At 59.8% G+C, this 25,691-nt stretch overlaps 2 protein-coding genes across 2 annotated transcripts in view; one reads left to right on the top strand and one right to left on the bottom strand.

The window, feature by feature from the left end:
* TCFL5 (transcription factor like 5) overlaps positions 1–2,927 on the top strand; it is an 18,135-nt gene extending 15,208 nt beyond the window's left edge. The window contains exon 6 of the mRNA XM_022597575.3: positions 2,133–2,927. Within this exon, the coding sequence (XP_022453283.2) occupies positions 2,133–2,231 (99 nt within the window). The 3' untranslated portion in view covers positions 2,232–2,927. The remainder of the gene's footprint in view (positions 1–2,132) is intronic.
* COL9A3 (collagen type IX alpha 3 chain) lies at positions 683–25,691 on the bottom strand. Its single transcript, XM_022597574.2, is given in 33 exon segments — positions 683–3,750; positions 4,574–4,651; positions 6,835–7,017; positions 7,543–7,597; positions 7,770–7,916; positions 8,092–8,124; positions 9,484–9,528; positions 10,042–10,077; positions 11,158–11,229; positions 11,335–11,388; positions 11,879–11,932; positions 12,013–12,066; positions 12,219–12,263; positions 12,449–12,502; positions 12,598–12,651; positions 13,572–13,625; positions 14,412–14,465; positions 14,808–14,861; positions 15,303–15,356; positions 15,551–15,604; positions 16,221–16,274; positions 16,682–16,738; positions 17,836–17,877; positions 18,288–18,341; positions 18,979–19,032; positions 19,254–19,277; positions 19,511–19,546; positions 20,661–20,714; positions 21,341–21,412; positions 22,052–22,087; positions 23,277–23,345; positions 23,838–23,962; positions 23,965–25,691. Coding segments are annotated over 33 exon segments (2,271 nt in total). The 5' UTR covers positions 24,134–25,691; the 3' UTR covers positions 683–3,559.

Genomic DNA, 25,691 nt, shown 5'->3' with positions numbered 1-25,691 from the left:
CATGGCCTGGCCATAATACTCCATAGATTCAGGAAAAAAGTGCCCTGTTAATGGATCCTTAAATCGTGCTACTATTATGCAGTTAGGGCTGTTTTACAATAGAGACGGAAAATGGGATCAAATTTATAAACTAATAAGTTTTGTATTGAAATATAAGCTATGAGATCTTTGGATGGATGGATGGATGGATGTCTTTATATAATATTGTCATAAGTAATAAAATAGAGATAAATGGGATAAAAGCTTTCAGGTGAACTCTTTAGGAATAGTCGTGTATTCGTTTTTCCAGATTTTTGGTAACTTGAAACTTTAGTTTTGCTAAATTAAGTTATATGACGGAAATTCGTTAAAGGTCTAAGTCATTTTTCATTAAGGTAAAATACTGGAACATTGATTGCTCGAGAAGTCTAAGTTTATCTTCTCTTGTCTTCTTATGAGAGAGAAAGAAACTAAAGATGTTTGGGCTTATTAGATACATGTCTTGTACCACATTAAAGAGAAAAATTGTACTATAGGAGAATGTGTGCTTCTAGAGGTTATAGAATGTGCTCATAAGTTTGCCAATCAAAACATGCTGATATAAAGAAAAGTCCAATTACTTGCTTCTTGGTTTTCAATAGAGATTAAAGTTTTTAAGGATTAAAAATTGTAATACATATGTAATTAAGTTACTAAAAGTAATAAGGGAAGAATTTCAGTGTGTAAAGAAAGTGGGCTAGGTGCTTCCCCAGCGGTCCAGTGGTTAAGACTCTGCGCTTCCACTGCAGGGGACAAGGGTTTGATCCCTGGTCAGGGAACTAAGATCCCGCATGTCGTGTGGTGTAGCCAAAAAAGAATGGAAATATCTTTGTTAAAGGGAAAAAGGGAGAATAATTTTGTCCCAGAGCTGGTTGTTTCTGGCTAGGGAAAAAATAAGGGACAAACTAATATGGATACAGAAAGTGATGGGAGGTTTGTGGAAAAGGAACCTTAAGGAAAGAGTTTTGCATGGGGTCAAGACTGGCTCATATTAGATTGAATTTAATTAACTAAATGAACTTCACTATTAAAAGTAAGCTGGTGCAGACTGGAAGTGGTTTTCTCTCTCTGTTAAGAGAGCAAAGTTTTCCTGGAATATTGAGCTGCTTTTGACAACAGGTTGTAAGTTTCCTTCTCTAGCTGACTTTGAGTTTTCCAAAGGGCTCCTGAGGCATCTCAGAGAGAAATATTAAACTAATGAAGATTATTTAGTATATTAAATGACACAAAAAACATTATATGGAAAAAACTTCTCTGCTGAAGGTGTCACAGAGTATAACTAATCATGACATGTAATGCTGCACGTGGGCGAGCGGACCCAAGCTGGGTTCAGTAACGTGAATACTGCGTCCTGCAGGACATCCCACCTTCTGCATCTTGCAGACCCGTGTCTTTTGTTTCCTGGAGGCCGATGAGCTTCGGGTGGTTTGCTTGCACCTGCCTTCTCTTTTCGTGAGCTTGAGACTGACTCAGCCATTAAAATTGAGGCCTTTCACAAAGTGTCTAGAGGCATAGAGTCATGAACTTGACCCGCGGCCAGCAGGGTGCTGGGGGGTTAGCTCTTGGTCTGGCCCCGTTGCCACGCCTAACACTGAGCAGTCAGTGGGGTGGGGGCAGGGGACAGCAAATGCCCGTGGCTGGAGGAGGGCTATGTCACGGTACAGAGTGTCTGTGTGGGGTGGTGGAAAGTTCTGGAAATGGGTGGTGGTGATGGTTGCACGAGAGTGTGAACATACTTAATGCCACTGAATCGCACACTTACAAATGGTTAAGATGGTAAAGTTTATGTCTGTGTCACCACGATGAAAATAACAAAAAAATATGGCTGCTTTTTAAAAAAATATCAGAAGGGTTTACAATATGGTCAGGCATTTTGAGAATCTATTGGAAAACTAAATAAAAATACACGTAAAGGTAACTATTTGAGACAAATGTTTGAATCCCCATTTTTATCATCTGTATCCCCTTACAGGATGTGACATACGTTTGTGAGTGACACCTTAACTATATATTTTGAGGTAGTTTAGCTCTCAATTTCAACCATTTGTGTTTTTGAAGATAGCAGTTTTCATGTCTGTGTATATTGTACATTAATGGTCATTTCTCAACTTTAGGAATTTGAGAGTGTATTTTGCGGTAAAACTGGCAGAAGGCTGAAGTTGACCAGACCAGACTCCTTGGTGACGTGTCCCACACAGGAGAGTACAGAGTAGCCCAGCTATGGAGATCCAAGTGACTGGATGTGAACACTGATGTCTGGGAAGCAAACGGCTGTTCCTTCGTGACCCATAAACATTTCCTAGGACCCTGGAACTCAGCTCTGATAGTCTAACTCTAAAGGGACATGATTCAGCTGATGGGACTCCAATGGGGACTTTGAAAGCACATTTTGTAAAAATATTTATCTAAAACAAAATGTTTACCGATTAACGTCCTCTTAGACCATTTGGGGATGAAGACATCTTGACAATTAGTAAGTAATTTTTCAATTATCTGTCTGATTCCATCATGTTTTCTTAACATGATAACTTGAAAAATTAACATCCTTCGTAATTTCTTTAGTCTTAGAAGGTACATTGGTTTTTACTTGTTTTATTTTCATTTTAAATATGCCCCCTTAGCAACTAGAACAAGTTAAATTGTTCTTAACTGTAAGTAAGACATTTTATTTCATTTGTCTGTCGCGTCCCCTTGTAAAGATTTCTAGCTGCATAGAACTGTATCGCAAAATGCAGTCCTATTTTAAAGCTTTTTGCTAGAAATTTTCCAGAGATCTCCTGTAAAGGTACTTTTGTCCATAAATGAAATACTTGCTAGATATTAGATTGCTTCAATGCCCTCATTTTCATATTGAGAGTCATTACTTTCTGTGTAATAAACTGTAGTGTTTGGAACTGAGTTTTTCAAATGAGTGGCTTTATTTATTACAATAGATAATACCAATAGACTTTAGTGCAGTACAGTCACTTTCAATAAATACTGTCAATGGGAGAGAGTTAAACGTTTGTACACAAAGGAGGCAGGTAAATCAGACGAGACCTTTGTATGGAAGGGATACTGTACATTAAATTCTTTATTTTTTTTGTAATACTGTGGCCAGTCATTAATCTGAAGATTTCATATATCATTTTATTTAAATGATATCTTAGCCTTTACACAAATGCCATGTAAACAAGTTGCTGAATATTTTCTTCTCTCGTGAACTTGTACAAAACTTTCTATATGTACACCCTAGATCCCTCTGAAATGTTGGGTTGATGATTTTATTACATAGGCCTGGGTCTGAGGTATGATGTTACAGCCGAATGGACCATTGTAAATACACGTAGAGACAGAACACTTTGACAGCAGCTCGATGAAGGATGCTCTCAGGGACCAAGTGTCCAGTCGCTGCCACTGAGGACAGGAGGGGCAGGCCTCGCTGGACGGCACAGCGGTCTCCAACCACTGATGCCAGGACACTGCTGCTCCCCGCGGGGTCCTGGCACAGCTGGCTGCTTCAGTCGGCATCGCTTTCTCACTCGCTTCCTGAAGTTGTGTTTTAGGAGCTCCTGGGACCTGATTTTTCCCCGCCCCCTCCCATCACAGCTCCTTGGCAGGCGGAGGTGTCGCAAATGCCGGGGGTCCCCTGAGCGCCAACAGCACCGGGAAGGCCAGGATCACCAGGGAGCCCAGGCTCTCCGTGGGCCCCGTCGCGGCCATCTTTGCCAACACCGGGCACGCCTTGTGGTCCTTGAGACACACCAGGAAGGTGAGTGGAGACACAGAGAGAGGACATCAGTGGTGTGTCCGTTCAGCCAACCCAAGTCTTGTGTTTCTGTAGCTCGTTTCTTAACTCTGGGAGGGGCCCAGGGGAGGCGCGCTCAGGCCGGAGAAGGACGAGGGCAGAGGCCGGGGTGCAGGAGTCTGGGTTCTGTCCTAAGCAGGGCAGCTCGGACTTGAGAAGAGCCAGCCGGCGCCATGTGAGGAATGGGTCTGGGGTGAGTGAGGGTGATGCTGACGATGCTGGTGGCAAGCGTGGGAATGGACTAGGTGTGAGACAGAAAGCCCCCCCTCCCAAGGTGGTGGGCACCTGGGCAGGTGGACGGCAGAGGAGAAACCAGGAGCTGGGGGTGTGGGGAGGGGTGGAGTGAGCAAGGAGCTGGGCCGACAGGTGTGTGTTTGCTCCCGGGACGTGTGTGCGGATGCGGCGGCCCCGGGGCAGCCCCCGAGAAGGCTCGGACGGAACGCGGCTGGGGCTGCCGTCCTCCCTCTTGGCAAAGTATTTATACTCAGCATGAAAAGTGCCAACATCCAGGGTACGTGTGGGTCACTTAAGAGAAAATTCTGTTCGAATTTAACTGAAATAGATACTCGATGGCTTTAGTTGAATAGAATTTAACTGAAATTCCTGAACTAAAACAGACACAGGGCGATCTGATTAAAGGGTCGTTAAAACAGTCCCTAGCCTGGCCTCTAAGGGTGCATCGTCAGGAGAAAAGTTCCCTCAGAAGAGGAGGAGACGTGCTCGGCACCCAGAGGTGCCTGTGTAACGTCAGTGACAGCGGCCTCATACCTTGGAGCCCTTGGTCTCCGTCAGGCCCGTCCAGGCCCTCGCCAGCTGGGCCTTTGTCTCCTCTGTCCCCCTGGTTTCCTGTCAAGGGCAAGTGACATACGCATTTGTTTAGAAGCCCTGATTCAGGTTCAAAGACAGACTTCTGCTGCGGCGAGCGTGTGATCCTGCCTTTTTACAAGCAGGGTGCCTGCTTCCTAAGCTTTCTACCGAATCAAAAACGTTTAGAAAAGGACACACAGCAAAGTGTCGGGCTGGATGGATTTGGCAGAAGGCACCCACCCGCGTGACTCTCCAGCCTCAGAGCTGCACTTTTGGACCTTTAGTTTGTTCACAATATTTATGCCTGTGAAACAGCTGAGTGTTTGCCCTGTATCCCTATGTTCAACATGATTTTTGACAAATTATCTAAGGTGTTTCAAAACGTCCCCTGAATTGTGTTCTCTCCTCCTCCACCTGCAGCTGGTTTTGGTCTCTGGGAGGTGAGCCGAGGCCCTGCTACGAGGGCCTGCTTGTCGGCCAGTCTGTGTGTGATGCTGGCCGCAGACAGCTTATCCTGAGTGATGTTCTTGGAAAATCGAGCCTCTTGTCAACATAGTGACGCTCAGTGAGGCAAGCAGCATTGTTGGGCGCGGTCTGTCCTGCCTGATGGTAAAAGCAGTGACACCAGTTTCCTTTCCGTTGGTGTTTGTCACTTTTCCCATCGCAGAGGGTAACACACCTTCTACAAAGGATCAGGAGCCCCTGGGCCGGGCAGTCGGGGCCTCCCGTGGGGCCTGGGCTTTCCCGGCCTCCAGAGCAGGTCCCCGATCTGCTGGGTCCCCGGGGGGAGATGGAAGCCCAGCCCTGACAGTGGCTTCTGCCTGAAGACCTACAGTGTATATTCTCGTTTAATTCAAACAATAACCTTCGGTCATCCCCACCCTGAGGCAGGCGCCCCAGGGAACACGCTGACTCCGCGCCGTGTGGCGGCCTCCCCTGAATTCTGGGCAGTTTTTCTGAGACCCCATAAAGTGATCAATGCTATTTTTGAATTTTATTTTCAAAAGTCTTAAAGGCATTCAGATCCCTATTTAGAGAAAACCTTGTTTGGTCTTTCTTTGAGGACAGCCATCCCCCCCCCGCAGACTGTACTGGCACAGATGGCCCAGGGACGGGCAGAACTCAGACACGTCTCCAAGACAACAGGGAGATGTCTGATGGTAAACTCGGGACGGGGTGAGAAGGTGCATTTGACACGTTTGCCCTCTAGTGCTGAAACTATTCAATCTCCCAGCGTCTTAACAGTAATGAAATGATGCCTCTAATTCTGGAAGCATTTCATCTGCTGAGGTATTTTAACTTAACCTCACAGAGGACAAAAGGAGCTCACAGAAGGAAGCTTCCCTTGGAAACTTTTTTCTTAAGCTCTTTTTCAGAAACAGAAAATTATTTGGTCAATACGTTTGGAACAAATTGCAATCACGAACTTTAAATCCTGAATGGGGCCCGTGAGGCTAGCTGCCTGGGGGCAGGCCGGCTGCAGGGGCAAACGGTTAGAATTTAAAATGAACTAAGTGTTAAAGGCCTTGTTGGAAAAGGTTAGTGGCCAACAGCTCCCTGTCTGGGCACCAGGCATCCCTACGATGGCACCCCTGCGTGCGATCAAGATTCTCACCTCGTTTCAACTCGTCCCGAGCTCTTTACAGTCCTTAAAATGGATTTTTGATGTATAATTTTTGCCTTTTGCCACATAAATGGTCACACATGCCAGTTTTCCTGAAGGGAAGTGCTGTTACGTACAAATGGGGCTCCCGTGCGTTCATTCCTCACATTCTTCTCAACCCTCCTCCCCTAAATGTTATTCTAACAGTATTTGAGAAAACCATCACATTTTGAAAAACGTTGTCACAACCCGTGGGTTTAATAAGGAATTAACCGAGCTGGGCCTGAAAGCATGAAGGGCTCTACCCAAGGCAGCTTCTAGCAATGGCTCAACCTCCCAGGGCTTTTCTAGATGAGCCCGTGGACCCAGAGGGAGGGGAGGGGAGGCGAGGGGAGGGGGCCCCCCAGGCAGCTCAGATGTGTGTGTCAGACATGGATCGGCCAGGCCGGAAGGACCCTGGCTGAAGGCCAGGTGACTCTGGGCCCATTTCCCCTCTGGGTCTCTTCCCCCACCCTGTCCCCACAGGGGAGCCTCTCTGCGTGGCGGGGGCAGATTTCATGGCTGGGGTACTGGCTGGGGGCTCTGGCGTGTGGACGCGTGGTGGGTGGACTGCACTCACCTCTGGGTCCGGGGTCTCCCAGCTCTCCGGTGGGACCGCGGTATCCAGGGGGCCCTCGAGCCCCGGGGTGACCAATGGAGCCTGGGGGCCCCGGGGGGCCGGGGGGGCCAGCGGGACCCGGCCGACCGATGGACCCTGGTGCTAAGGGCTTCCTCAAGTGCGCGGCTAGCTGTGCGATTTGCTCTTTTGGAAAACAGAGATCAGACATCTGTTCATCAGAAGCGTGTTATATAAAGCGCGAATATACTACCTTGCAAAGGAAGTTTGTTCATTGATTGAAAAGGGCTTTAACCGCTTTGGGTACGTCATAAATGCTGTCCAGTCCTCGGTGACCCAAAGAGTGAATCACAGCCCTAGAGCTCCTTAAAGAGCTCATGAATCAGAGAGGCCAAAAGATGTCCACTTGGTCTGTCAGAGCTGAAAGGGCACGATTATTTGACCCTTGTGACCACTTCATTGAGCAGACATTTAGAACATCCCCCGTGCACCAGGCACCGCGGTGAACCCTGCGGGGAGGGGGCCCCCTCCAGTGCAGACCCCGAGGACCGCGGGCGGTAGGCCAGCCGGGAGCGTGGCTTGGCTGGAAGGTGGTGGAGGGTGAGGCTGCGTGGGGATGGGGTGAAGGTGAGGATGGGGCTGGGGGTGGGAGGGGCTGCAGCTCCAGGGGCGGGGCCGTGGGCGGGGCGGGACAGGACAGAGGGCACTCACCGCTGACCATCCCCACACACAGCTCTCTGATGTGCTGCTCGCTGGCTTCTTTGCCCTGGAATTTACCCCAAAATCCATCATCGTATTGGGGGGCACGCTGGCATCTCCTTGAGGCACCCCCACTATCACACTTTGCAAAGTAACCTTGATCATCTGGAAGAGACTCGATCTAAATCCAGGGAACGCCCGGCACCAGTGAGCACTGGCTCCGGAGAGGAGACACGTACCGGGACTCCGGGTTTCCCAGTGATGCCAGGCACTCCTCGCACGCCCTGGAGGCCCATGGGGCCAGGGTGGCCCGGGACGCCGTCTATGCCGCTGGTGCCGTTGGGGCCCTGGATGCCCTTGGGACCCAGCTCCCCTCGACTGCCGGACTAGAGGGAAACAGCAGGAAGGGGTGGGTCAGGGCATGGGCTTCTCCCTCTGGGAGAAGAAGGGCCGACAGTTTCCTGACTTCTGACCAGAGCAGACCTCTGAGATCTGCACGGCCGTCAGGGCCCCGGGGCTGGCCCGGGGGCCCCGAGGAGCCAGCCTCTACCGGGCACTCACCTCTCCTTTGGGTCCGACAGGGCCACTGGGACCCTGCAAAAGAGCAGAAGGGAAGATGTGCATTTTAATTACTTGCGTGTTGTTAGTTGGTGGGAATTACTTCCCCAGGAACCAGTCTAGCCGGTTATTAGTTGGGGACGGAAGAGGAAAGCAAGTCATTCCGTGAAGCTGCATTTGATGGCGTCACAATAGCCACAGTGGCCACTCCTCTTATTCTAGGTTTTGTTTTATATTGCTGAGATTGTATTATAGCTACTGACGTTTTTAAACTTATTTTCCCTAAAGAGCGTTTTAGCTGCATAGTCCTTTTTCTCATCCATGTTTACTTTGTTCCCATTCTTTATCTTTTTTAACATCTTTATTGGGGTATAATTGCTTTACAATGGCGTGTTAGTTTCTGCTTTATAACAAAGTGAATCAGTTATACATATACATATGTCCCCATATCTCCTCCCTCCTGCGTCTTTATTGTTATACATTTGGCGGAGCTGAGGGTCTCTGTGCCTAAGGCTCCCCCTTCTCCAGCTGTGACCTCAAGAGGCTGCCTGGCAGGACGGGGACAGGGACTGGGCCCCAACCAGACAGCAGAGGGCCCAGGACCACTCATCCATCCATGCCGCCTCCCTCTGCTCAGCCCACAGCTGGTGGCCCCCCTCGAAGCCGGAGGGAGATGGAGGGGCCAGGCTTTTCAGCTCAGACAGCCTGAGTGGTAAGTCGCTGAGAGCACAGTGTGAGGGGCACTGCCCGCCTTGCAGGCAGGGATGGAGCAGGTCGGGGGACTGTTCCCAGGGTCCCGTGTGTCAAGGTCATCTAGGAATTCACCAAGATGAACAACACTCGTGCACACGACTGAGACCGTCTCAGCTCAAGCTGGGAAAAGTTGGCTCTGGGCTACAAGGTTGTGCTGGAGACGAGGGTCCCTGGGGCTGAGCCCTTCCCGTCTCCTCTAGACTCAGAGGAGGGCTCAGTCACAGAACTGGAGACCCTCCCCACTGGGAGCCACGAAGGTCTTCATCCCCAAACCCCCTGACTGTTCCGTTTCATTCAGCCCCCGAGGTGTGACTCTGTCGACGAACTCCATCAGGGTTTTATTCTAAACTCAACCTGAGTTTTAGCTCTGTGGAAGCATAGTTTTCTGTAGCTCAGTCTCAACTCTGGCTAATTCATGCTGGAGCTGCAGATGGAGCACAGGACGGGGTAGAAAACCCCAGAGCTGGGCCTGGGGCCGCCTTCTGCCTTAGGGGCTGGTCAGCAGTCAGGACCTCCCCTGCGCCTCGGCCCTCAGCTCGGCCCACCCCAGCCTGGACCTGCAGATGCGTCCCTTCCCCAGCCCCCCACCCCGAATGTGGTGAGTTCTGTTGTCAAAAGTGAGGCCGACTTACTCATACTCACCAGTTCTCCTTTATCCCCAGGAAGGCCATCGGCGCCCGCGATGCCCTGAAACGACACAGCTCAAGGTTACAGAACTGTCCACGCTGCCGTCCTCCAACCGTGGGGGGAGCTGGTGCCCGAGACCCCGACCCCGGCCGAGGCACCAAGCAGACAGTAAGCAGAGCCTCAGGTGGGTTTAGCCTCTTCTAGGTCCTCCTGCTGCTCCTGGGGCGTCAGAAGCAGAGCTGCGCCACCGCCCCCCCCCCCCTGCTCCTGGGCCCCCCAGAGAGAAGGTGCTGCCTGGAGAACAAACACTTTTCTAATCTGCTCCTGGAACCCAGATGGCCAGCAGGGAACACGCCCCACTCTGAGGGTCCCAGAGGAGCCGCCCAGGCCACAGGCGTCCCCCGTTGTACCCAGGAGCCAACTGGTCCCGGGTCCGGCTGGGTGCCCAGAGTTGTCAGCCTGGTGGTGGTGGGGGTGGCGGGAGAGGGAGGGAGATGGGAGAGATGAGAAGGATGCCCCCCAGCCCTGAAGACAGCGGGCAGCCCACAGCTGACCTGACCACCGGTCGCTCACCTGGTCGCCCTTTGGGCCTGCAGCTCCTCCCGAGCCCTGGGCAGAGAAAGGCTCAGCGTTAAAGAAACCACAGGGATCCCTGGGCGACCCGCACCTGCTGTGGAGCCAGGACGAGCTGGGGGCACCCGGGCTGCTGTGGAAACAGCCTCCTTCCCGGACGTTTGGCATCCTGGCCCCTAAGTGTGCTGGGATCCTCCTGTAGAGCCCTCATCTTTTTAGGGGCTCGTAGCCTCGCCCCACGTGGGTGCGCTGTTGTTTCACGGGCCCTGCTGCCGGACAGCAAGGCCTCTGGGCTCGGCACCACCGGACAAAGTTTGGATCGTGCGGCGTTTTCACTCACACGGTCCCAGGGTAGCTTCCCGCCGCGAGCTGCCGAGTCAGAGCCCGAAGCTCGTATGGATCACCTTCCCAGGGGACTGCGGGATTAGGGGCATGTCTGGGAACTGCCAGAATCACCCCTAAAATGTTAAAATAAAAACTGTCCATCGGCTCGGATAGCAGCGTGAGGAAGAACCCGCCCAAAGGGTCCAGAGAGTGAAACTTCCCTGTGACCTCAAAGTGCAGGCGAGGGTGACCGGGGTGGCGGGGGATACAGTAACCGGCCCCTGGCCCCCACGGGGACGGGCGCAGTGTCCAGGGCCTCTCTCTCTACCTCTTGGAGGCCCTGGTGCCCTTGGCATGCCCCTGACCCCTGGCATTTCTGGCCTGAAGGCTGAGGAAGGGCCCCACTGTCCCAGCCCCAGGCCGTGGTTTCTGTGGCCCACCAAGCCCGGGATGAAGGGGCACCAGAGATGGCGGCTCCTGGGTCCTGTCACTGCCAGCAGGCGGGCGGACGGCCAAGGAAGGCACCTGAGGTTCCCCTGGGACCTGGTGTAGCGCGGCTAGGCCGGAGCCCAGACACAGCCCACAACCTCCTCCCGGGGCCCCCGGTCACCCAGACTGGGGCCCTCTGTGTCCCAAATATCATGGGACAATAGGGACACCTACAGTGCCCGACTACTGCGCACCCATGGTGTGAGGTGCCTCTGGGGGCCGCTGACGTGGCGCCGCTGTGTGTCCCGTGGGACTGTGGATAGGGTGCAGGAGCAGGACACCCCTGCTAGGACAGCCACTTACCCGGTCGCCCATGCCGCCTCGGAGGCCTTGGGGGCCAGGCAGGCCAGGGTCTCCCATGCTGCCCTTCCGGCCCTACAGACAAGGACGCAGCGCGTCAGCACCCACAGGGAGCCCGGTGGAGGCCCCTCCCCAGCCCGGCTGGCCCACCTGGGCTCCCTGGGCGCAGACCTCACCCACCTGGAAACCGCGGACACCAGGGGCTCCGGGGGGGCCTTGCGGGCCCAGAGCCCCCTGAAAGACAGAGGGTGTGAGTCCAGCTCCGCCTCCCCCGCAGGGGCTGGGCAGACACAGGAGCTGGTCCCCAGCCATCTGGCCCAGTTACTGGGGAAAGAGGTGGGAGGGATCCTGGGGGGCAGCTGGGGGTCGCAGAGGTCAGGCATGCCCTCGGGCCCCGTGCGTCAGTCAGACTTGGCGCGGGGCACCGATGCCGATGTCTTCCTTATCTTGGTCTATGGTGGGGCTGAGAGGCGGGGTGCTTCCACCACACCTCCCAGGCCCCAGGTGGGTGCTCCCTCGGCCGGCTGGATGCTGGGACTTTGCTTCCTCAGCACAGAGGTCTCAAGGACAGGACAGCTCGAGCCTGGCCACCACTGTGTCCCAGCTTTCACAGGCTCAGCCCCTTCATGCACCCAGAACGCCACCGCAGCCCACACAGAAAAGGGGGCCACTCGGCTGTGGCTCCAGGCCCACCCCCACCCCAGGCTTCATTCCCCCGACTCACCGCTGAGCCCCTGTGGCCAGCCTCGCCACGCTCCCCGGGCACACCAACGTCTCCCTACACTCGGGGAGGGGGACAGAGGGTGTCAGCGGAGTCTGCGCACACTTGGGTTGGGGGTGAGGGCTGCAGATACTCACGGGGACACCGGGCTCTCCTGAGGGGCCAGCCTCGCCCAGCTCTCCAGCTCTGCCCTGCAGGGGAGGGGTGAGCCCTGCGTGAGCTCTGCCCACATCCCTCTGCCCAGGATCCAGGCTGCGGCCTACCCGCTTCCCCCTTTCCCCCCTCCCCCCCCCTCCTCCCCTCCCCTCCCCGCTCCCCTCCCCAGGAGAAAGAAGCCACGTACCGGTTCTCCTTTCTCACCCTTGGACCCTGCTCGTCCAGGGAGACCCTGCAGGTCAGAGGTCAGAGGTCAGCATACAAGACCAGAGGCAGAGCACCCCCCGAGGGTGAGGGGCTCCTGCAGCCTCCCCGGCCTTGATGCACAGCCCCCTGCAGGCGCCCCCACTCAGGAACCCACGGGAGATGACCACTGGCATTGTCCCTGGGGCCATGGCAGGAGCCCCATGCACTCACCGGCAGCCCATTGGGACCCTTCTCTCCCGGGGCACCATTGCGACCAGCTTCTCCCTGTGGGAGTTTGGGGGGACATGGGGTGCTGAGGCCCTGGAGGCTGGACTCCCTGCAGACCCCTCCTCCCCTGCAGAGCGCCAGCCAGTACCAACCTTCTCGCCATCGAGTCCCAGCACACCGTCCCGGCCATCCTTGCCCGGCATGCCCTGGGGACAGCGGATGGTATGAGGCCCAGTGGGCAATCAGCCTGGTCACCCTCCAGATCACGCCCACCAGCCCCTTCCTTCCCCAGCCGCCTGCACTAGGTCTGCCCTCCTGGGCTCAGGGGGCAGGTAGTAAGCTGTGCTGTCCTCCGATCGTGCAGACGAGGGCGGTGAGGATGCACCCAGACCACACGCTGCCCCCCGCGCCCCGCGTCCGCCCAGACTCCATGCGCCCCAGGGAAGTTCTGCTGTGCCCACTTTACAGACGGGGAAACTGAGGCTTGGGAGCCAGGATTTGGGCTCAGGCCTGCCGAATCCTAGAGGCTTGACTAATTTTGGAATCTCAGACACAGCCGTGTGCTTTAAAGGTGCCAGGAGAGCAGCTGGGGGTCCCTCCCTCCCCTCCTTCAGCCTCCCACTGCCAGGCTGTGCTACCCCAGGTGGCCTCCCAGGGGCCCATCCTCTAGGGCCAGGATGGGGAGGGGGCCAGGAGGAAGTGGGGGTCTGGGCTGGGCATGGGCACATAGCAGGGATGAGGGGGCACAGGTGGGGAGGGCCAGTGCTCAGGACCCTCAGAATGCCCCCTCACCTGTGCCACCCAGTCCCCCACCACCCTCACGTGCCCCTGGAATGCAGATGCGCTCAGCCCGAGACCCTCTACCTCTGTGTGGTCTAGACGGCAAAAGATTCTGTGGCCTCCGGCAAAATGCAAGTGTGCAGGCCCTTCACCCACAAATTAGGCATTTCCAGAAGGCGACAGCAGAGCGAAACAAGGGAGGGCCAGTGGCCCGCGCAGCTGGCCGAAGTATAGCCCAGGGCCGTGGGAGGAGAATGACTCTCCCGGGGAAGCAGGTGCAAAGGGCAGGGAGCAAGGGGCCGGCAGAGCCCCCTCTGCCCCTATGCTGGCAACCACGGGCACTCACCGGCTCTCCGACCAGCCCAGACATGCCAGGGATGCCTTTAGGACCAGGCCTGCCCTGAAAGACAGGCAAGGGACCGCAGTTAGACCCATCGGGACTGCTCCTTCCAGATACCTCACTAGGTCCAGGGGAGGGGGGCGGGGGAGGTAGGCCTGGGAGCCTTAGACGTGCCGTGCACACCACTTTCTAGACTCCGGGTACTGAGCTTGGGCCAGGGGACAGCTGTGTGGGCCAGGCCCGACCCCCAGGGGAAAAGGCCCGTCACCCGGGAGCTGAGGCTCCTGTGCATGCTGCGGCATCACACGGCCGCCTCCTGGACCTCTGGCCGCTAGGCTCAGGCCGGGGGAAGACGAGATTGGTTCAGAGACCGTCACTTCATTTCGTGAGATGCTTAATTTTCTCTCGGCTTCACTTATGTTCTGCTTAACCCGAGAGTCGTTTTCTCTGTTACTGCATCTCACAGCTGGGCATCCTTGGCCCAAGGTCAGGCCCCACTGCCCAGGGCCTCTTGACGGATGTCAGTGGCCAGGGTGCGCACTCAGAAGTGTGGTCCTCCGGACCCTGCCCTGCTGCTCCGGAGAGGAGTTGCCGAGGTGACAGTAGCTTCAAGGAGCCACGGGGCAACAAGGCCGGGGGACTCCTGGGGGAGCCGCCTGGGCAGGGGGAGGGCTGGGACCCCCAGGCCCAGCTTGGCACTGTCCAGCGGCTCCCCCCCACCCGCAGGAGAGGGCAGCTGCCCCTCGCCTCCCTGGACTTACCGTCCATCCCCCACCACCACCCACCCGCCCTGTGGATCAGGTTCTCCCAAGGAAGGACCCAGAGAACACAGGCTCTCTCACTTACGAGGTCGCCCTTGGGGCCGCGCAACCCCTCTGGGCCCCTCTCACCTCTGTCACCCTGCAATGACAAGGGGGGACAGGGAGAGAGTTAACTCAAGAAGGTGGGAGAGCAGGGTGACGATGCTGAGGGTCACAGAGGCCAGAGGGACACTCACCACACCTCACCTCATGTCTGGAAAGAGAGAACGCAAATCTCCCACGAAGGACAGGCTGACTCTGGACTCGCCCCCTCCCCCCAGGTGTGTCCACTGGTACCTGCCCAGGTGTGCCACATGTGATTCCCCCCAGGTGTGCCCACGGGATGGGCAGCCCAGTGGGGCTGGGGGAGGCGTCAGAGTGAGCAAGAGAGAAGAGAGCCTGGGCCTGCACGGGACCACCCCCCACCCCCAGACACACGTACCACTTTCCCAGGGGCTCCTGGGATCCCGGGGGGCCCTCGGAATCCGATGGGACCCTGTGGAGGAGAAGGGGCACCTGAGCCTCTCCTCTGAAGCCTGGGCAGCATCCCCCAGAAAACCCGGCTCCATCTGGAGAGGCCCGCCGGGAGCCCCCCCACCCAAGCCCCCCAGCAGGCCCCTCCCCCGTCATCCCCCCAGTGGTCCCCAAGCCCCTCCCCCTCCCACATTTGCCAAGGCCTCCCCTGCTGTCCCCTGTTTGCCTCTCCCATTCCCTTTGGGCCCAAGCCACAAAAGCCTTCACAGGCCCCAGTTTTGGGAAACATCCAGTGAGTGGAGGCCCAGAGGGCTGCGGTCACACAGGCCACCTGTGGCCACTGGTGAGGACCCATGCTCAAGGGGCCCATCTAACGTCTGGAGGTGGCCCCCCAGCCACCTCTTGACCTCGGGCTGGCCCACAGCCCCTCAAGGGCCAGGCGGCGGGGGGCTGGTGGACTTACCCGGTCCCCGGGGGGTCCGAGTGGCCCTGGAAATCCTTGTAGGCCCCGTGGACCCTGCAGGGAGAGAGCTGGAGCTGCAGGGCCTGGGCCGGCAGCCCCCGGGACCGCACACCTCCCGGGAGCTGCTGAAGGGCTCTGGTATATTCCCCCAAACCCTGCCTCAGGACCCGCACCCGATTCCCGTCCTGGGAGTTGGTGGACTGTCCCCACCCCACATCCTCACCTGTCAAACACCTCCCCTTACTCACCTGCAGCCCCACGGTGCCTGGGATGCCAGGGGGCCCAGGGGGGCCGGGGTCACCCTGCAGGAGAGGTGGGTGGCGTCAGTCCCGAGCTCTCCCCGACCTCTCCGAGCCCACTGCCCCACCCCGCTGCCAGAGCCCTTGCCATGCGGGGCGTCGCCCCACTTCACAGCTGAGCCCCCAAGGCCCAGAGAGGTGGCCCCGTGTCCTCCCCCGCCCTCCCCAGACACCTCCTCCTGGCGGCAGCCAGCCCCCCTGCTGCTCACACGGCAGTCTGGCGGCTCGCACCGCGCTAGAGGGCACCCAGCCTCGCCCGCAGCCTGTGGGTGAGGATGCACAGATGCCCTCCAGGGCAGTGGCAGGGACTACTGGGGGCCACTTCGGGCTGAGGCCCACCTTCTCCAGCCCGCAGCGGGCCCGCCCAAGCTCAGGGAGCTTCCGTGTGAGGCCAGGTGTTGCGGGCTCTGTCCAGAGACCCTGCCCCAAATCACCCGCCTCTAAGAGCCAGGCCCCGAGGGGAGGCGTGCACAGAAGCTGCTCCGTCAGAGGGCACCGAGATGAAGCCAGCACGTCCTCACACACCCCCAGCCCTGCCAGAGACCCAGCCCCCACGCCCCTAAGCACCTGTGCCTCCCAGCCACCCCCGGGGCACCACCCAGCCGCCAGCCGCCTTCACCTTCTCGCCATCCTTGCCGACTTCTCCTTGCTCCCCTTTGTAGCCGGTGGGTCCCTGAAAGACAGCGGCGGGTGGACGGTAGCAGACCCCACAAGCGGCCCTGAGCCAGTTAAGGCCTGCCTGGCCCACCAGCCCAGCTGGGGAAACAGAGGCCCGGTTGGGAGAAGGGCTGGGCCAGGGAAGGGGGCTGGGGGCCTGAGGCCAGCCTTCCCCCACGCCCTCTCTCAATGCCCCCCCCCCAGTCCCCAGCGGGTCACCGAGGTGAAGGGGGACAGGGACAGAGCAAGGTCCCCCAGCAGGGCAGGGGCCAGCCCACCTTGCTTCCCTCAACAATCCTGCAACCAGGGCAGGCTTTCTGGACGCCCACCTCCCCCCGGACCTCCGCCCACACGGGGGCCCCGCTGCCTCCTAGGGGTGTGAAGGTGAGCTGGGGTCTGAGTCAACCCTCAGTGGCCGCTCACCTTGAACCCTGGCATTCCTGGGGGCCCCGGTGGGCCTGGCGGGCAGATGGCCGGGCACTGTTGGGAAACAGAATGGTCAGACCCCTCCCGGTAAACCTGGGGCAGCGCTGAGGTCAGAACCCAGGGGCCCGGAGATGGGCCATTTGGGGTGGGTGAAGGGGAGCTCGGGCCACACGGGGGCCTCCTGGGGAGCCCAGACAGGGCCTCATTCAGGGCCACCGTGGGGCGCGGTGAGGGGCTGCAGAGCCAGAGCACGGCCGCCGGCCCCTCATAGCCGGCTCCGATGTCTCCGCCCCAGTGCAGGTTCAAAGCTGCTATTCAGCCTGATGGCTGCCGGCTTCACAAAGGGGCCTTTATCACGCGCCCGGCTCTGCAGCCAGCTCTGCTCGGGGGTCCCCTCGGTGCCAGAGGTGCCTCAGGGAGGGACACGTGGTCCTCGGGCACAGGCCGGATGCTCCACACCTGGGGGCTTGGCGAGCCCAGGGGTGGCATGGGGGTGTCTGGATCATTCCACAGCTGCTCTGGCACAGAGCCAGTGCCATCCACCTCCCCCAGCTGTCCTCCTCTTTCCAGAAGACCCCCAAACCCTCCCTCAGAACACCAGCCGTCAAGCACTCAGGACACGGGTTGGGGAGAGAAGGGCAGCAGGAGCCCCAGTGGGCAAGCGGGCTGGGCCAGGCTCTCCCTTTAATAACTTCCAGCCGCTCCTCCTCCGAGGCCGGGTGCTGGCCTGGCCCACGAACAGCTGTGCAAACGAAGCCCACAAGCCCCAGGCCTCCAAAGTCACTGTTTTTCTTCTGATGAGAGAGACACAGCTCAACAACCAAAAGCGGGCCCCAGACTCTGGGCTTTTGTGATGGGGAAACCTCCCGTCCGTGCCCCCAGCGCAGCCAAGCTCTCTGTGCCGAGGGGCGGGGCGGGTCGACACATGATTTTACTTAAATTGACTTCAATTCGTGCTGCCGCGCATGCCAGGGTAGACCGGTGAGGGCGGGGAGGGGCAGCTCGGGGGGACCGTACCCAGAGCTGGTGCCGCCAGCACTGAACCCGTCCCTAGGGGCCCCCGTCCCTGCCTTCCTGTGCTCTCCAGACAGGCCCCTCCCACCAAGACAGGCACCCCGACAAAGGGCTTCACAAAGACTGCACGTGCCCACCTGAAGGTCAGTAGCGCCTTCGGGAAGGACCCCTGGGCGACCCTGGAACAGAGAGACGCCAGCTTTGACGTGGCCCCCCCTTCCCTCCCCCCGCCCACTCAAGACCTCCAGGGGACTCAGGGGCCCTTCATCCCCCCGTGGCCAGTGCCAGGTACTGCTGGTCCCCCCCCTTGCAGGGCATGTGACAATGACAGAAACCACCTGCCCTTGGGGCGGGGTGGCCACCAGGCCCGAGCCTCACTAGCCCTGGGTCAGCTGAGGCTCACGGCTCCGGCCTGGACTTGGTTCATGTCTGGGGTGTGGCCAGGACTCTCCACGTGCATGGGTGCTGGGGCTGGGGGCATGGGGGGCCTGAGGATGGGCACCCTGGGGACAGGGGAGGCAAGCCCACCAAGCAGTCATCATGCCTGGGACTCCTCCTGAGAGGCTCTAGAACCCCGCCCAGTACTCACAGGGGGGCCGGGAGGTCCTGGGGGGCCAGGGAGGCCTGGAAGTCCAGAGGGTCCCTGTGGGGGGATGATGGCTTAGACGGAGCAGGGCCAGCCCCGACCTGAGTGAGGGGCCCAGCGACTTCCAGAGAGAAGCCTCCCCTCCGAAGATGCCCCTATGGGGGCACCCCCAGTGCTGCCGTGCTGGCCCGCCCCAGCCCTGTGCGTCCTGAGGTCTGCACTGCCCTGTCCTGGGTGTCAGCCACGAAGGCCCACCAAGAAAGAGGGCGAGGGGGGGCTTCCCTGGTGGCGCAGTGGTTAAGAATCTGCCTGCCAATGCAGGGGACACGGGTTCAAACCCTGGTCCGGGAAGATCCCACATGCCGCGGAGCAACAAAGCCCGTGCGCCACAACTACTGGGCCTGTGCGCCTAGAGCCCGTGCTCTGCAACAAGAGAAGCCACCGTAGTCAGAAGCCCGCGCACTGCAACGAAGAGTAGCCCCCGCTCCCCGCAACTAGAGAAAGACCGCGCGCAGCAACGAAGACCCAATGCAGCCAGAAACAAATAAATAAAATAAATAAATTTAAAAAAAGAAAGAGGGCGAGGGGGAGGGAGAGGAGGGGCACAGGGAGGCGGTGACGGGGGAGGGAAAAGGGAAGGAAAGCGGGGAGGCCCCCCCATGGTTGCATTTGTGGAGTCCTGGCAGCTACTCACCGGGGGGCCCCGGAGGCCAATTCCTCCTGGGACGCCGCTCACCCCTGCCTCTCCCTGGGGGAGGTAAGAAGTGAGAGATGGGGGTCTGCACCCAAGGAGCTCTGAGGATCCCCAGGGGAGTCCAGACCGGGCTCCCATACCCCTACACAGGGCCAGCCTGCCCTCTCCCCCCACCCCCCGCCCCAGTCCTGGTCTGGGACCTGGTGGCCATGCTGGCTCGGGGTGTGGCGGGCATGCTTGGGGGGGGTGGGAGCACGAGGGTTATCAGTACTCACGGGGGATCCAGGGAGGCCTTTGCCCTGCAATGCCAAGCATGGGGTCAGAACTTGCTTGGGACGGGAGGAGGTTGCCCACCACCCACCCCATCCCCCTGAGCTGGTCAGGTGAGTTGCTGGGGATGAGAGGGCACAGCCCAGATAGCACCTAGGACCCCAGCACAGGGACCAGCCCCCAGGAGAAGCTGCAGAGGGGCAGCAGACGTGGCATTTTGGGGCCCCTCAAACTCCCACCAGGAGGAGAAGACAGTACTCACCCCCAGCCCAGGTGGCCCTGGGGGTCCCAGACTTCCCTGCGGAATGAAAGGGGGCGTCAGGGGTGGGCTGGGCCCAGGCACCGTCGCCTGTGTTTGCAAACCTGTTCCCTTCCCTCCCAAGTCCATCTCCCCTGAGGAGGGGGTTCTTGTTTTATAGAAGACCGACAGTGGGTGGGGGGGACCTCTGATGTCCCAGGGGCCTGGGACTGGTCCTTTACCAGCAGTCCTGAGGAAAAGCCTCCTACTGCAGGCCACCAGGAAGGCACATGCCAGGTGTGACCTGAGCCACACAGCATAGCCTGATGCCCGGCTCCTCCAGGAAGCCCTCCGGCCTCCTTGGTCCACAGTAGGAAGCCCCAAACCTCCAGCAGCTGGTGGCCTGCCCGTCCGCCCAGCACCCTCCTGGTCCTCTTGCTGCCTTGCATCCCAAGGATGAGGCCCTTGTTCAGGAGGCCCTTCCCCTCCTGTGCCCCAGGCTCCCTGCAGAAAGCCTGGAGCTAGTCCCGCCTCCTCCCTTCCCCCACTTTCCCCCACTCCCCCAACGTCCTTGGAAACATCAAAGGACCTGACGGCTGCAGGCAGCCACCCTCTTCCTTGTTTCCCACTCAGAACACTCCTACAGCCCAGTTCCCAAAGGCAGGGCTGCGTCCTGGCTCCCTCCCCCCCATCACAGCCCCCCTGCCCTCTGCACCCCAGGGCTGGGGGACAGTCACTTCTCGAAGGGGGGACAGAGAGGGAGTTTTTGGTCTCAGCTTTGCACTTGGAGCCACGAGAGGAGTTGGTTGGTCAGAAAGGGGGACAGGCTGGGTGACCGTGGGCCCCTAGGGTGGGCACAGAGAGAGGGGCAGCAGCTCACCAGAGGAGGAGGAGGGCATGTGGGGCCGCTCACGCCCCAACCATACCAGCCCCCGTAGCACGGTCTGAGGGCTGGGACAGCTCTGACCAGAGGGGGCGGGGGGGCACTCAGCACCCTGTGTCCTCATGCCCTCCAGCCCCCTTCCACCCCACGGCAGGGGCGGGGCCCAGCCAGTGCAGTCACAGCAGCTGCCCTCAGAACCCACACCCCGTGGACAGGTGGTGCTCAGCCTGGCTGCCCCTGGCTGGGACCTCGCCCCTGAGCTGAAGCCACTGGATGCGGTGCCTGCCTTACCCGTTCTCCGGGGGCGCCCTTGGGTCCAGGGGGTCCATCGTGCCCGGTCAGACCCTGGGGAGGGAGGTGGAAGGAGGGATGGAGGGGTCACATGGGAAGGACGTGCCCTCTCGGGGAAGAAGCAGGCGTGGGCCCCGCCCTAACTAAAGCCAGTCGATAGAGGCCAGAAAGACCCTCGGGTCGGGCACCTTCCCCTCTGGCCCCACCCACCGCCCACCTGGTGGGAAGCCAGCGGCTGAAGCACCTGCCGGAGTGGGCAAGCCCAACGGGCAGGAGAGTTCCCCTCTGACATCCCCTCCAGTGCGTGCAAAGCCCCCGGGCCTGGGGCCAGGCCTTAAGCTCCTGAGGAGCCCCTGACGCAGGCACCCTGGGGCTCGGAGGGGTCTGGATAATGGGCCTTTGTTCCCAGAGAAGCCAGAGCTCGCGGGACTTTCACCTCGCCTGTGTGCTGGCGCTGGCGTCTGGCAGACGGGGCCAGACACTAACGGGCATGGGATGAAGGCCAAGGGACCCTGCCGGGGGACATCCGGAGACACTCTTGGGCCTGGCTTTCCTGCTTGAGCTGGCCCAGTTGGAAAACAGCAATTAAATCTGACTCCTGGGCGCTGGGATGGAACCCGTCCAGGCTGGGAGGGGAGTGGGGGGCTCGTGGGAGGAGAAGGAGGGGCCGGCACACTCACATCCACACCAGGCAGTCCCGGCATCCCGGCTTCTCCTGGTTTCCCTGGCTTCCCCGGGGCCCCTTTCGGTCCCTGTGGAGGGAAAGGGCAGAGGCGTGAGCAAAGCTCCAGCCAGAGCCTTGGCTTTCACCAAGGAGAAAAGTGTCCTCCAGCGGGGCACAACCTAGCAGCCCTAGATGGGCCCCTCTCCACCAGAGCCCCAGCCCTCCCTGCTGCCCTGCCCACCCCTTGCTGGCCCCAGGAGGGCTTCCCCCTCCAGCTGCCCCTCTACCCTCCTTCGGTCACATCTGTAGGACACTCACCCAGACGCTTTGGCCTCCCCAGCTAAGGGCCAGTGGGCCCCTCTGTGGGCCCCTCTGTGAGCCCAGAACCCTCAAGTGCAGGGCCTGAACAGCTCCAGGACGGCTCACTTGTGGGACCTCGGATGGGCTGGATGTGCAGGTCTGTATGGACCTCTTCCCTGACCTGCCGGCACTTGCCTGAGCAAGATTCAAAGCCAGCCCCTGCCCGGGAGACTCACTGAGTCCCACCCGCCCCTCCCACCTCTTCCCGCTCTGCCCCTGCTCCAAGGCCGCCCTTTGGCAACCCAGGGCCCAGCATGGTGGGAAGGGGTGTCAATGACCCCCCTGCTCTAGGCCCACCCGTCCCCTCCAGACTAGAAGGAGGCCTCTTCCCCCCACCCTCCACACACCCCGCAGCCAGGACACTCACCAAGGGCCCAGGCAGCCCTGGAGGACCAACTTCTCCCTGCAGAGAGGGAGACGCCCACACGTGACCAAGTGTCCTCTGGAAGCTCCGCCCAGGGGAGCAGAGCTGGGCCCCAGAGGAGGCCCCAGGAGGCAGGATGGAACCCCTCACCCCGTCATCCACACCTGTAGGCACCTCCCCTCTAGGGCCAGGTGCAGAGGCAGGTGGTGGGGGGAGGGGTGATCTGGACAGACTGGGGATTTGAGCCCACTTTGAGGGCACAGGGACACCCCAGAAACGGTGGGAGGCGTCATGAAGCCCCACCTCTCCGCCTGCCTGAGAAACTCCAGAAACCCGGTTGGAGGTGGCAGCCTCCAGACACAGAGGACCGGGAAGGCATCCTGGCACCCTCTCCACCCTGACGGCCACTGGCTCTGAAATCTTTTACCCGAGGCTTTCAGGCCAGGCTTTAAGTGGAAACGTCCACAGAGGGAACGACTGGGGAGCCCTGGGGCGCCAAGTGCCCAGCCCCACCAGGAGGGGAGGCCACCTGGGTCCAGGGCCCAATACAGCCACACTGAGCGACGGCCCTGCGGGTGGGGTGGCAGGAGGGAGACTCAGGACCATCAAGGGCCAGGCAGGGCCCTGGGGACTCAGAAGGAGGCAGGTTCTACCCAGGGAACAGTTATACTGGTGAGGAGAGGCCTGGAGGGCCCTGACTCTCACGGACGTGGCTGAGTCGGGGGCTCTCAGCCCGCCGGGTCCTGGCGGCAGCCTTCAGGGTCTCATCTGCCTCCCATACGGCTTCGGCCATGCTTAGGCGGGGGTGCCCTTGGAGGATGCCACTTCCGGGGCAGAGCCAGCCCCCAGCCCCGTCCAAGGCTGGCTCTCAGCCTCTAGTAGCCGCCAACGAGACCCACCCAGAGGGACAGCCTTTACCCCCAGAAAAGAGGAGTGCAGACCCCTCTGGGGACCCAGAGACACACACCCAGTGCCCACACCTCCAGCCCCAAGAGCACTATGGAGCCACCCCCGCCTGTCCTGGGGAGGCAGTCCCTGGGGGGTCCGCCCCAAGAAGGAACAAGGATCGTCTTTGTCCCATTTCACTCCCCACAGGGGCGCTGGCTCATCACCCCAGCCCTGGGAGGTGCAGTTAGCTTTCTCTCCATCAGGCCTGGGGCTCAGGGAGGTTGGGGCAGGAGCGAGAACCCCGCAGAAGCTCCCCGGCCATCCCCGCCCACACACTCACATCAATGCCGTCCTTGCCTGGCTTCCCAGGTGGTCCTCGGGGGCCGGGGGGGCCTCGAGGTCCCACTTTCTGAAATGGAGAAATGTCATCAGGCAGCTGCATCCCCACTCTCTCCCGCTGGCGGGGGGGGGTCCCCCCTGGTTGGAGGAGAGCTAGGGCCTGTCCAGGGCCTTGGCAGTGTCCCCTGCCACCTCGCCTGGGCGGGAGGGGCTGCGTCGGGGCTGAGCCCCGCAAGCAACAAAGGCCACATTGTATCTCTCTGGTGGAGACACAGCGCTGGCACCGGACCCTGCCTGGTGAGGAGGGGCAGGCCCTGCGCGCATCTCCGAGGTGTCCCGGCGTCCATGGAGGCTAGCCGGGAGATGGCGAGGAAGCTATGGGGCGACAGGACTGTGCCCGCCATCCCCGGGGCCCCGGGCTCCCCGGCTCCCTCGCTGCCCCTGGGGGCGAGGCGGGGAGCTTATTCCCTGGCTGTGCTGCTCAACGCAGACCTCAGAGCCACGGACCCCCACCCCAGCCGCCTTCCAAGGCGAACCCAGTGCACTGGGGTCCCGCGCTCACCTGCGCCCCGGTCACGGTCACGGTGGCGGCCAGCAGCTGCCCAAGCAGGAGCAGGGCCAGAGCGGGGGCTCCGGCCATGGCTGCACACACGCTCTGAGCGGAGCCCGGCGGGGTGGCAGCAGCCCGAGCTCGGCTCGGCGGGCGGGGCTGCTGGTGGGCTGGACGCCAGTTCCCGCCCCACTGGCCCTCACACAAGCCCCCCATTCAGCTGGGCCCACCTGGGTGGGCGGGGGCTTCTGCGCTGCCCCGCGCCTCCCTGCCGAGACAGTCGGGGAAGAAAAGAAACCCAGTGGCATTTTTTTGGCCAGCCTCTGAGTTAAAATTATCCTGGGACTGGTTAGTTACACACATACACCTTGTAGCAAGCAAGAAAGAGGCTCTTTTCTCCCCTTGGTCCTCGACCAGGGCGTGGAGAGGGAGAATCCCACGTTGAAGGACTCCTTTGGAGAAGGGGCAGTCCTGTCAGCGGGGTGGGTGAGTCCCATACTCCTCCCCAGGGTCCGGAGAGGGACCCAGGCTGCCCAAGGCCCAGGAAGACCCCCAGAGAGGGTGAGCACGCCTGTGCCAGGTGTGAGACAGGGCCCACCACGGCCCCGGTTCCCACTCCGGGGCCCTGCCGTGGGCAGGATAGACTCTAGGGCCATGCCTGCTAGGCTGGAACGCCGCCCCCAGGGCCCCCTCCCCAAACTTTAACTGTACTGAGTGGTCCATCCATGTGAACCAGCAGCGGCAAAGGCCGGACTCTCACCCGGCACTGCCCCCCGAGAGCCAAGCGGGGGCCCTGCAGAGAGGAAGGAAGGCCCACCGTGGTCCTGAGGCCCGAGCAAAAGCCTGACGAACAGGAGCCCTGAGGCTGGCATGGGCCCTCCCCGTTTCTTATGAGCCTTGGCAGCTCAGCGGTTGCCAGATTGGGGCACGCTCTGCTTCAGCCCGGGAGCGCATGGGGGCAGTGGGTAAAGGGCAGCGCCACAGCGCATGGGAGCAGCGGGTAAAGGGCAGCGCCTGCAGCCGGGAGGACTCGATGACACCCCCCCAGGGACACTCAAACATCCAGGTCACCTACAGAGCCCACTGAATGCCCGGAATCCCAGCCCCGCCTCAGGTGTCTGAGGCTTTAGAATTCCCTGGGAAATGCTGCTTTAGGATGAGCTTCATTTCTGCAGGTGAGAGCTCAGAACTTTTGAGATGACGGGAATTAGCCCAGGAGGGAGCATGCAGCTAACCGAAACAGTTAAAACCTCCCTTCCCCGTTGGGTTCAGCTGTGGGCTGCTCGTCAGGCTTGGCCACACCCTCCAAAGGGAGGGTGGATTCTATCAGGAAGGGCCAAGAGGATCCCCAGAGTTCCAGCCTTCCAGCCAAGTCAGAGTCATCTTAGGACATCCTCAGAGATGCAGTGTGGGGCTGGGTGTAGGGCAAGCAGCTTCACCCCACCCCTACCTCCAAGGCACCTCCCACCCGGAGCCCTCTCCTTCCTGCGCTGCTGGGCCAGACTCAGAGGAAGCCTGGCTGGGAAGTGCCTGGAACAACCCCCCCCTTTACAAACTCACTCCCAGCTCTGTGCAGACCCTCCCACCTGCTGCCAGGAAACACCCTCCCCCTGGAGAGCTGCCCCTGCCTCGAACCCAGATAGCCACGGTGGCCTGGGGAGAGGCCACAAGGCTGGCCTCACGTCCACCGGTCAGTCCGGTGTCGCTGCCCACCTGTTCTGGGCCGTCACTCTCCCCGAAGCTTGCGGGTCAGGTGGGCCCGAGCTGCCTGCCCTCCCGTTCCCAGGCCCCACTGCTGGGCACATCCGGCCCCCAAGGATTGCTCCGATGGGGTCCACTTCTCACTTCACGCCCCAAGCTTCTCCA

The sequence above is a fragment of the Delphinapterus leucas genome, chromosome 15 (assembly GCF_059928025.1).
Source record: "Delphinapterus leucas isolate spDelLeu-1000000601 "Yukka" chromosome 15, BTC_Dleu_Yukka2, whole genome shotgun sequence".
In the NCBI taxonomy this organism is placed as follows: Eukaryota; Metazoa; Chordata; class Mammalia; order Artiodactyla; family Monodontidae; genus Delphinapterus; species Delphinapterus leucas.
Note: the sequence above shows the minus strand (reverse complement) of the source record. Positions and strands in the feature narration are given on the sequence as shown.